The 12,577-nt window shown below is 36.7% G+C and overlaps 1 protein-coding gene across 4 annotated transcripts in view; it reads right to left on the reverse strand.

The window, feature by feature from the left end:
* The window catches only part of LOC18436873 (DNA polymerase delta subunit 1), a 45,384-nt gene that overhangs the window by 12,431 nt on the left and 20,376 nt on the right, over positions 1-12,577 (reverse strand). For 3 of the 4 annotated variants that reach the window (XR_016044046.1, XM_088851470.1, XM_006847095.4), the window contains exons 13-17: positions 5,839-5,958; positions 5,633-5,731; positions 960-1,067; positions 372-467; positions 91-156 (exon numbers count right to left, since the gene is read on the reverse strand). Coding sequence is in view for 3 of the 4 variants with exons in the window: in XM_088851470.1 (XP_088707596.1) it covers positions 91-156; positions 372-467; positions 960-1,067; positions 5,633-5,731; positions 5,839-5,958 (489 nt within the window). In the remaining variant the exon portion in view is untranslated. Of the gene's footprint in view, positions 1-90; positions 157-371; positions 468-959; positions 1,068-5,632; positions 5,732-5,838; positions 5,959-6,947; positions 8,013-12,577 lie in introns of those variants that run through there. The other variant, XM_088851471.1, reaches the window with a different exon arrangement.

Raw genomic sequence — 12,577 nt, forward strand, 5'->3', positions numbered from 1 at the left:
AGACACCGAAGTATAATGTGATGACCAGAATAAAGCTTGTACTACTACAAATTTGTACTCTTAATAACAATAGACAAATAGAAGTATTACCTTTAGATCAGCTTTGGCTCTTTTACGAGCTGCCAGTAGCTCCTCAAGAATTTCAGGAAGTATGCCCTGGAAAATCAGTTTTCAGACTTTATCGTAATGCTAAAGTTCGTGACCATGCACAAATAGAAGAGAAAATACCTCATTGTAATACAAAGGTTTTGACCATACATGGAATAGAAGAGCAAATAATCGCACCAGCAACTTACTGACATAAAAAATAAATCTAGAAATTGGAGTTAATTACAGGAAAGGGAATCGGTACATCTAGGATAAATATTGACCTTCTGCAGAGTTGGTTTAACAAAAGTTTCACCAGATGGTGATTTATTAACACATTCCGGTAGTAAATTGAACTTGCGAATGTCATCAGGCATGACCTACACCAAATGCACAACTAATTAATGGGCCAAAAGGACAAAAAAGGGTGGTACAACAATGTAAAAAGACACTCAGCATAGTATACTATACATAGTACATTTATCAAAACAAAGAAAGATTCTCAGCATCGTATACAATGGCTCATTATATACAGATAAATGATTTTATCTCATGGTAATGTGTTGATAGTACAAACATTTGATAGACAGAAAACATGTTCTCCCAATGCCAATCAGTTTAAAGCTAGCTAGTTTGCAATAAAAAATTTCATGAACCACAAAATCATGAAGGTTTTTACACTAGAAATATATGTATGTTTCCATTCAAAATTACACAGATGTTGTATTCATCCCCTGTAGCACAATTCGAATAATTCCAATTTTTGAAGAAGAAACCAAGAGTTTTATTCGACATAATTTTAATACCAATGTCTGCATGGCAAGTAAAACAAGCATGCAAAGTACGATGATGGCATAGGACGTAGATTTCACCAGAGTGCAGTAACACAAATTATACGCCATCATTATGGATGGATACAAGGATGCAAAGTCCAAAGTTGCAATAGGATTTTCATAGAATCCAGACTTGGCTTCCAACACCTGCAACACAGATATAAGCAGTCAAATTGTAACATGCTAAGAAATGAAAAAACTAACAGACATACTCATAGGCATAATAACTGAATCACTTGAAAAACCATTATTGGTCTTACGTAAAGGAAAGGTCATAAGCAGTTCAAACAATAGGTTTGAATCTCAGGTAATGCAAGCCATATTGGTGAGCTTAACCAACTGCTCAGAAAAGAATCAATCTAATTTTGGATAGATCGTTCTGATTAAAAAAGAAAGAAAAAAAGAAAAAAGAAAAAGAAGTTAGAATAAGCAAATTTTGCTCCTACAAACCAATGAATCGAGTTCCTCCACCAAAAGAAATACATCATGGAAAGATAATAAGTCCACAAATAACTCATAAAATTTCCATAAACTTGTAAGGCTTCGTGTTTCCAAATGAAGAAATCCGTTAGCATTATTTGAAGATACATTTTACCAAGCACAACAGAACAGTTATATATAAAGAATGTTTATCAAACAATGGAAATTTTTATTATCAATAAGTAAGCAAATTAATAAAATTAAATTACTGGTCAATACATAAATTCCATATCACAGGGCACTATATAAATCCCATACAAGCCGGTAAAGATGCTAGAAACTTCAAAGAAAACCAGTGAAGATGGTGACCTGTGCTTGGCCAGAGTTGTGATCTATATCTGATGACACCATTGGGCCAAGTGCCCAAGTGGTCCCCAAAGTTCAAACTCAAGTTTCCTCCCTTTCCCAATTTGAAAATCAAAAGCCAAACACTTATTGTCTCACTGGTCAATACCCCAAAACCCTCAACAAACAACAATAATCCCACCCAAAATGTTCCCAACACAGAACAAATACCAAAATCATCATGCCCCGATCGACGAAAAGAAACTCCAAAACCATCCAGAGCCCAATAACCCAACACAATTTGCCATTTCTAATGCTATCCAAGGACATCCAAACAACCTCAAACTACTCCAAAATATTCACAAACCAAAGCCCAGCTAAAATTAACCCAAGCACATTTAAGGAAACCATAAATTCCCTTTACCCATCCCAAAACCCTTACCAAAGTCACAAGCTCCCAAACAACCTCAATTTCCCCTTAAACCTCAACAAAACCAATAATTCAAAAGAATGCTAGCTCACCAAAAAGCACAACAAACACTGAAATATCAAATGCATCCAATCCCTCTAAAATTCCAAAGGGCACCTAGTAACGCAAACCTAACTCATTCCATTATACCCTCCAAACCAACCTCAAAAGAATCCCAAACCATCTCAAACATAAGTCTCAACTGACTGTGCATCAAGCGAGTATAATTGGATTTTTCATAATGAACTCCAAACCTTCCGCTCAATGGCATTACAGTCACACTGAATGAGACTGCAGGCATTGGCTTTGAGCAAGTGGTACGTCTACCATCAAGTCTTAGCCACTTAGCCTCCTCACTATAGGTTCCAAGGCAATTTTCTCCAATCATTTGGAGATACAAGTCTACCTCTTGGAATCCATATGTACCTTTTAATACAGTGGATCACCCACATTATGTAGGTCATGGTCTATAGTTCCTTTCCAATATGTTAGGACCGCATCCCAATGCGCTTAACCTGGGTTACTGGTATATCTACCTAGTTGACCCACAACAAAAGGTGACCAAAAATCTCATACAAAACATGCCTACTGAGGCATAAATCCTAGACTTAACAAAATATCTTCCGATTTTAGGGGTATGATAGAAATTTTAAAAACAAGGACTTCACAAGACATGAAATTAAATCAAATGTCCATTTACCAATTACCTTGGCAGAGATGGGGTAGTCCTTTTACAGGACAATGTCACCCCCACCATTCCTATAGGTCTCAAAAGCAAGTTTAAATTTTGAAAACACATTTAGTGGCACTGTAGTCCACCCATTAAAAAGTAGGCCCCTTACTACACTGCCATCGGAGATCATATACAATTAAACAAGTTATATTCATCAGTCACTTACGGCTTTGCTTCTTTCGAAGCCTGTAGAAAATCTGCACGTGACCAAATCAACCATAAAATCAACAAATACATGGCAAGCAGGCAGACACCAATGTTTTGAACATACTACACCTTCCAATTTTCTAAGAAATTGGAACCTTTGCCGCCATCTTAAATGATGTGCATCATCAAAACTAATCTGGCCTAACACAATCCTGGTTCTATAGTTTAGCGAGTCATCAATAGACATATACAGAAGTGACCAATTTAACACTTCAAAATTGTTGGTTGCTTGGGGTCTCACCGCAATAAACTATACATCACAGTGGACATAAACTCCCATACAACTACGACAAAAAACAGGGGATCTGGAGGCACGAGCTGCTCACACTTTCTTCGAAGTGTTAAATGCCCCCATCTCGGTAAAATTCCGAGTATACTCCCAGGATACAGCCATATCGGAATACAAATCCTGAGTCCCTGAGTTGTACACTCATGAGACCCGTCCAAAACCACAGTTACAAAAATATTGATATATCTTTCCAATTGGTATGGTTCTACAAATATCAATTGGAAACAAACTTCTCTTGCTACAAAAGTTATCATCCAATCAGTACAATACAAACATCGATTAGGATGGCAAACTTCTCTCTCTCACTACAAAATTTATCATCCAATCGGGTATACAACAATAAAACATTGATTGGGAACAACTTCTCTCTCACTAAAAATTAGTCTTCCAATCGGTAAAATAACAACAATTTAACATCGATTGAGAAATAGAAGCACATATATGATCATCCCACGCGTTAAAATAGAGCATTAAATGAAACAGTACATGTTTCCTAAATATCACGTGAGGCTAGTCCTACTCATGAGAGAGAGACATCAAAAACTCATAACAAGAGAGAGAGAGAGAGAGAGCTCATTGCTTCCTTTAATTAATAGGAACCTCATGGGCTTTTAACCCGTAGAAAGAGTTCAATGTTCATTAGAGAGAGCGTGAGAGAACATCTTATAGGGAGAGAATCAAAGCCCCTTTTAAAACCCCACCTCATACTTTTTAAACTTTTAAAAATATTATTATAAAAAAGATTTTACATGATGTGTAAAGATGGCATTTAAATGCCAACAACAAAAGCCCACGTCAACTGGAAAATGTGGCACATATAAACAGAAGATGAGGCGTAAAAAAGGAGCAAAAGTGGTGATGGTCCCTAAGGATCAAAATGCTCATATGGATCAGCAAAGATCAAAAGTTTGTTTTGAAACATATCTTAGCTAAAAGCTAACAAGGGATGGGGGTGTTACCTCGGCCAAACCCCCAAGCTGCCAAGGCAGCCGCATCCAACTTTTTGATTGGACGTAAGGTACACATCTATGTGGCTCTTAGTTCTTAAGTGGTACGTTTGGTCTCGGTCTAACAAGAAGGAGGGAGGGAGGGAGCGAGAGAGAGAGCATTCATAGTTGTTGGGATCTCCCAACCAAGTGGTGATCCCGCTCCAACTCTCCGGGAAAGGAATCTTCAAGAGATCTAGAATTTCAAATTTTGGAATCCCAATGCCCACCTTAAATACCATGATAATTATATTTATTTATAGCCAACTAACAATGCAACTATACTTTGCATTACTTGCTGGTTACAAATAAAGAGATCCCCACTTTAAAAAGTATGCATAGTCTAAGACTATATATACTTTTTAAGATTGAGACTAAATCCCAAAAAGAATCGATCCAAATCCCAAAAAATTGTTAAATGATAAGATAACTCCTCTGAAACTATGCACAACCACAAGAAATTATTTCTCATATCTACCTTTATCAGCTCATAAACAAAAAGCCACAAAGCTAAACAAACATAAATGAACCCCTCAACTCCTAGAATTACTTTAGTAAAACAACACCTCTTAGTGGGGATAGAATACACATATTCAACAGATTTTGTAGAAACAAAAAGCAATCCACGAAAACAAGAAAGAAGAAACAAACACAAAAGAAAGAAACAACCAACCACAACGCAAAGATATACGTGGTTTCGCAACGTGCCTACGTCCATGGGAGATTAGAGCTTCTTTACTGGCAATGAAAATAAGGTTATAATTTGCTCTCTTCCTCACGCCTCTCTGTTTTTATCTAATTACAAAGAGACCTGCATTTTTCCCTTAACCTTTGATAAACCCCCAATCGCAACAATATATATCGAGTCTCATATAGATAGTACAAATTACCAAAATACCCTTATACGAATATATATCAAGTCCCAAATAAATGGAATCCCATGTACGGATATATCTGAATTTTTCCTCGAGGGCTGCCACCCCCAAACCCCCGGAAGGGCCAAGTCCATCAAGTCAACCTGTCAAGACAACTCCTCCTTGGCAGATATATTTCCTCAAAATACAAGACATCAATCCTCAACAAATTCAACTACTTATCTTCAAATAATTAATGGCCATTGATATTTCCAGTACAACTCTAGTCAATCACAAATTTAAAGCCAACCACTATTTTGTCATTTCTAACTATTGCATCTTCAGCGCAAATACTAATTGAGGATTTAAGACAAAAAGTAATAAAAGCACCCCAAAAATATAAGCATACCGTTGCACCTTCAAATGTATCTTGCCCAGAACCTTGACCCTTAACATTTGGAATAACTAAATCCTTCTCCTTTGCCTTCCTAAGAAGTTGAGAAAGAACCTGATAAGGAATATTGGAATTTAGTAATTCATTCATTTCGACAAATTAATGTATAGAAGTTTCCAATGAAACCACACAATAAATAACATGCCCAATCACATGGCTACCTTAATGCTTTGTCCTCTTGCAAGAAGAAAGGAGATAGGCACCCCTGTGACCCTCGCCATCTCCACATAGTTGTAGATAAACATTAACTTGTCCAAAAGTCGTTGTGGTAGATAAGCATCCTACAACAAAAGATAGATAATAAAAATAGTATCAAAGTACGAGTCCTATATAAAGCGTATTACAAGCATCCTGATGTCAAATATTAAAAAATAGCACAAGAAAAAAATCAATATAGATAAACTGATCTCAAACCAAATATTTGAGTACAAAGTTCAATAGAACACTTGAGTTTCAAGATAATAAAAATGTCAAAGGAGAAAAAGGTACATTCTATAAGGTCCACTAATGAAAAAAGATTATAATCCGCTAGTATAAGAATAAAGGTCAAAGCAAACATGTACTTCCAAAAACAAAAAAGAAGAGACACTTGACTAAGTTTAATTAGCTTCTAAAGAACAACGGCATCGTTCAATGGTATGTATAATTGGAATCCAAAAGTCTTTTAAAAAAAAAATAGCCAATTGTACCAAAAGAAGAAATATATATATATATATATATATATATATATATATATATATATATGGGGAATGATCCTGTTTTTAATACACCTTGTTAGAGTATGTGACTATCCATCTTAAATCTCATCCCATATGGGGAATGATCCTGTGTATTTTCAATACACCTTGTTAAAAGTATGTGACTATCCATCTTAAATCTCATCCCATCTAATAAATGTCAAAACAAGTTAACTTTTAGGAAAAAGTTTATATAAGGCTGCAACCTTATAATGTAGAGCTACTGATGCACCTCAAAAATCCATCGAAAAAGGTAGTTTTAATGTTGAAAAACCCTTTGATTAATCATCTCGACATCGAGATGCATGACCATGAAAAATAACAAGATTTTAAGTCTCAAAAATAGTGCAGTTTACAACATATTATCTACACCGTCCATTTTCATGATTTTTATATGTTTATAGATCTACTTGATTTTAACAGTTTTTTAAATTTAAAATTTTATAATTAGATATAAAAAATATTTTGAGATAATCCTAAGAATATTTTACATCAAAATTATATACCATGATAAAATTTGAGGCGCACCTTACCTTTACAGCTACTGATGCATCCCTATGCCAACTGCACCCTAACTTTTAATGTCTTCTAACTCAATTGTACTTCACCTTTTTGCCCATTTCTCTTCCCATCAAAACTCTCCCAATTTCTCTCCCCTGTTTCTCTCTATACTACTGATCGCATGTCTCTCTCCACCTTTCCTCTCTCATCAACTTTCATCCCATTTCTCTGCCCCATTGACCCCATCTTTCTCTCTCCTGTGGGTGCCAAAGATCCAACTATGGAAGGGTCTCTCTCTCTCTCTCTCTCTCTCTCTCTCTCTCTCATAGAGACATCAAAGAGAATGAACATGAGTATTCCGTGGAGATATCTCTCACAACCTGATCAGGCAGGTAAGGTCCCCTATCTCTAAGAGTCCTATAAACCTCAATAACAATACTCACTTTATTTGATGCCTTGTTCAGACGATAATGTTTACTTCAATAAAGCAATCTTCTCAATGTGCCCATGAAACAAGTAAAACCGATCCTCCACCACAGCAAACAATCTTAGGAGAAGTGGGTTTTGCATATAAGTTGTGTAAGGCATTGAACCTACAACTCCAAACTTTTATACACACTTCCTGGTACATTGGAAGAGAAATGATCAATCAAAACATGGCCTTTTTCACTTTGGCTTCATAGATAGGGGACTTTTCAGTTTTTGTGGGCAATTTTGTCCAGCGATTTTGTCAAAAACTGAGAGCACTCTTAACTTTCTATTTCCATTTCTCTGAATCAGAGAGCTCTCTCTCTCCCTTTTGGGTGCCCTACAAAAACCCAACTACGGAGGGTTCTCTCTCTCTCTCTCTTTCTCTCTCTCTCTCTCTCTCCCTTTGGGTACATTGGCAGATACCCAACAATGGCAGGTGACATTGACTAGTAGATAAAAATCAGTCACATTTAGAGACTTATGATGATCCCAAATACTTATAGATCATTGCATCTACTCTTCATTGATCTTATTTCCTTTACCCTACATTCAACTGCACAAGAAGTTCGTAAATCATCCCCTGCTATCCATCTCAGCTGCAAAGTGAAGAGGGAGAATGGCTTGTGCTGCAGAAAAAGAGAAACAAAACGTGAAAGAGAAAGTGGGTTGAGTCATGAAGTGGTAAGAGGGAGAGAACTTAATTATCTTCTAAAGATTTACCGAAGAAGGCGAAGTTGACATTTTGTGTTGCTAGTGAGAGAAGAATAAGGAGAGGAGCTGAGATTAGTGTAGAGAGAGAGAGAAAGATATCTATTTCATAGCAAGAGAGCCACCGCTTTAAAGGATGTCAGTTAAACCAAAGACTAAATGGCATTTATTAAAACAAAGGGTAAAAAACAGTCTTTACACCAGCAGACTGTGCATTGAGAATACACAAGATTATTCCCCTATATATATATATATATATATATATATATATATATATATATATAAAGGATTGTATGCAATGAGACCATTTACCTTTGGTATAGGGAGGTCACAATTACTTACAACCATCCAATGTAAAATCTGATAGCTTGGATATGCCACAAAGTTCGAGAAAAATTCTCTTGAACTTTGAGCTTGGTCAATGAAATAAATGCAGCCACCCAATTTTACATCCAATGGTCAAGATTAATTGTGACTGCTTTGTACCAAAGATAAACGGTCTCATTATAAGATATATATATATATATATATATATATATATATATAGGAACAAGTTTATAGAGAGTTGATGCTCTAAACAATCAAATTAGAGCTCACCTCAAAAATTTCACTAAAAGAGCTTGTTTTGATGCCAAAATATCCTCAAATTGATCATCTTGACATCAAGATGCATGGACATGAGAAAAAAATGGATTTCAAGTTTTGGAAATAGTGTATCTTGTAATGCATTTTTGTACAGTCAATTTTCCAGATTTTCAAGTTTTCATAGATTTGCTTGATGCACACTATTTTTTAAGCTCGAAATTTTATAATTAGAGATGAAAATATATTTTAAAGCTATCACAAAGATTTCCAGTATCGAAACCACATTTTTCGACACTATATGAAGGCGCGCTTTACTTTGATTGTTTAGAGCCTCATCATCATCATCATCATAGCCTTTTCCTAAATAATTGGGGTCGGCTACACAAATCCCGGTCCACCATTCTACTCTATTTAAGGCCATACTATATATATATGTTTGCAACTTTATATTACTGAAATATGTTGCACCTCAAAAATCCAGTAGAAGAGAGTTACCAAGTTGGAAAACCTTCCAATTGATCACCTCAGCCTCAAGATATATGGATATAAAAAAAAATAGAGCATCTTGTAACAAGTTATCTGGACCATCTATTTTCAAGATTTTCAAAATTTTATAGATCTGCTCGATTTGCACCATTTTTTAAAATTTGAATTTCATAATTAGAATTGAACATGGATTTTCAAGTCATCGTATCGTTATTGACACCAGAACTACATCTTCTGGCAAAATTTAGAGGTGCACCTTACTTGTATAGTATAAGGTGTACACCATTATATATATATATATATATGGGCAACTTAACTAGGCACCTACAAGATGAGGTACCGTGGTGCATGTTCTTCGCAGATGACATAGCTTTCATTGATGAGACCCGAAACAACGTCAACACAAACTTAGAACTTTGGAGGGATGCTCTAGAATCCAAAGGTTTTAAAATCAGTCGGACTAAGACAGAGTACATGAAGTGCAAATTTAGTAATAATAGGAGTAGAGAAGAGGAAGTAGCTAAGATTAACGGCCAAGAAGTACAAAAAATATCACTCTTTCGATATCTTGGGTCAATAATCCAGCATAGTCGAAAGAATGAGAAAGATGTTACACAAAAAAATAGAGCTTAGTGGGCAAAGTGGAGATGTGCAACTGGAATTTTATATGATCGCCCCATACCAATGAGGCTGAAAGGTAAGTTCTATAGGACAATGGTGAGACCAGCTTTGCTCTATGGGGCGGAATGTTGAGCGGACAAAAAGCAATATACCCATAGAATGAGTGTAGCGGAGATGAGGATGTTGAGATGAATAAGTAGCAAGGCAAGAAGGGATAGAATTTGAAATGAATCTATTCGAGAGAATTTAGCCGTGGCACCAATAGAAGATAAAATGAGAGAAAGTAGACTTAGGTGGGCTAGCCATTTGTGGCGTCACCCAAGTACAACACTTGTTAGGAGGTACGAGTTAGTTCAAGTGGAAGAATCGAAAAGGATAAAGGGTAGGCTCCAAAGAATATGGTTGGAAGTAGTCCAAAAAGATATGGGGACTTATGACCTCACTGAGGATATTGCCTTTAACAGAGCAGAATGGACAACCAGGATTCATGTAGCCGACCCCAATTAATTGGGAAAAGGCTAAAATGATGATGATGATGATAAATGCACGTGTGTGTGCGTGTGTGGGTGTGTGTAAAGAGAAATCAAAATGGAGTAACAGATATTGTTGCAAAACACTATAGCACTCGAACAAAATCGATTGTAATTTTCATAAGGACCTACACGGCATTTTTCAAAATATTGTTCAATTTTTTATTAATGCAAAAATTACAACTCAAGAAGAAAAAAGATTAGATTCACACAATTTGTAAGGAAATTGAAATAGGTAGTGCCTCATTAATGAAATAGAAGGGTCTCCTAATCAATGATACATGGACAAGGATCAAGAATGCAAAGGTATGACTTAGCATTTCCCAACATTCAGAAAAGCGGATAGAGATACTACATTTGTATTGAACACACTAAAACCATAGCATCCAATATGAAAGAAACACGATAAACATCAATTTAGGAAATTAAACATAGAAAGATCTAACGTAGAAAAGATTAATGGTAAACTTATTCAGAAGTTGAGAGATTGAATTTCTAACTTAATGCAAATCTTTCAAAGCTACAAAATGGAAAATAAGTGTTGCACCAATAGTTAATTAGTTACATATTTATGACACGGCAATAATCCTACCTAAAAATGTAACCTACCTAATAAACAAGAAGCATGAAAAGTAGGGAGTCATCATTCTTAATGCACATTATAATATTCTTATACACATTACCCATAATATTACTACGTCATTTTTTTTATGATAAGTATTATAATATTAGTTTATATACCATCTCCATATTATATAAATAATTTCCATAATATCTCTGTTTTCCATGCTACTTCTTTATTATTTTTTAGGCACACGTGCGCTGATGCCCCCATCTCCATGATTAGCATAGACCCCCAAGGGTGGGCGGGAGACCCTTAAAATGACAAGAGAGAGAGAGAGAAGAATATCCCATGCTTTAATGGGGCTACAAGGAGGGAGACAGTAATGACAGTCCCCTCTTCTCGTTTCGTCTTGCAAGCCCAACTAATAACGCCTGCAAGAGAGAGAGCAAGTGGGTACAACAAACCCCCTTCCTCAAGCATGTAGGTCCCCCACTAATGTGACCAACTGTCCCATCAAATGGAGGACCACAAGGCCCTCCACTATTTAGAGTCCGCAGTGGCCTATGGTGTAAGGTACAAGGGCATCGTGATGCTACAACCGATATTAACGGAACTTGCAGGCAAGCCCCATTATTAACACCAAGCCACGTAGCCCACTTTTGACATGAGCTACAAGGGGAGAGAGGGGGCCCTAGGTTCCATTAACGCCCCATTAAACAGAACCCTCCAAATGGTCCTATGCTGTCACCATAAAGGAAGAATCCAAAACGAGGGACCTAGTCCTCGGCCCATTAATTTGACCAGAAAGAGGCATTGTTGTTCCCTCTCTCTTCCTCTACAAGACCTATTTGGAGGCCCGCAACTCCCACCCTAACAAAATGACATCATCATCATCACATCCCTTTCCCAACTATTTGGGGTTAGCTATACAAATCCCGATCCGCCATTCTGCTCTGTCGTGCCTAATGTTCACGAAGGTGGATGTGGCTGCCTTGGCGGCCAGGGGTATGGGTTGCCTAGGCAGGTGGCCCTAAGGGAAGGGGATTGGGGGTGGGGGCCATATGTTGTTTTGTGTGTGTGTTTTATGAATATGTGTGTATGTGTATGTGTGAGGTCTTGCATGAAATTCTTAAAAATTATCCTCTTTTTTCTTTTCTTTTTTCTTTTGGATCTGTATTTATGAGAGAGAGGTCTCAAACACTTGGAGAACATGGAGAGAGAGATAGAGGACCTTGCATTGAACACTTGCAGGTCATCTTCTTCTTTTTCTTCTTCTTACATATAAAGAGGGAGCATATGGGTACATGTGTATCTTTGTGTGTGCATGAGAGTGTGTGAGATAGAGGTTGCATATCGAACACTTGGAGTCCATCTTCTTCTTCTCATATGTACAGCCCACCTAAGGTCTTTCATCTTATCACCTATTGGAGCCACACCTAAGTTTTTCCAAATGTATTCATTTCGAATTCTATCCCTTCTCGTCTTGCCACTCATCCATCTCAACATCCTCATCTCAGCTATAATCATCCTATGAGTATGTTGTTTCTTGACTGTTCAATATCCCACCCCATAAAGCAAAGTTGATCGCATGGTTGTCCTATAGAACATCCCCTTCAGCTCCATTGACAAGCGACAATCACATAAAACTTTGGTTGCAATCTCCACTTCACCCACCCAACTCTAATTCCATGTACAA

This window comes from Amborella trichopoda, chromosome 11, assembly GCF_054954075.1.
Source record: "Amborella trichopoda isolate Santa Cruz 75 chromosome 11, AtrichopodaSantaCruz75HAP2 v2.0, whole genome shotgun sequence".
Taxonomy (NCBI): domain Eukaryota; kingdom Viridiplantae; phylum Streptophyta; class Magnoliopsida; order Amborellales; family Amborellaceae; genus Amborella; species Amborella trichopoda.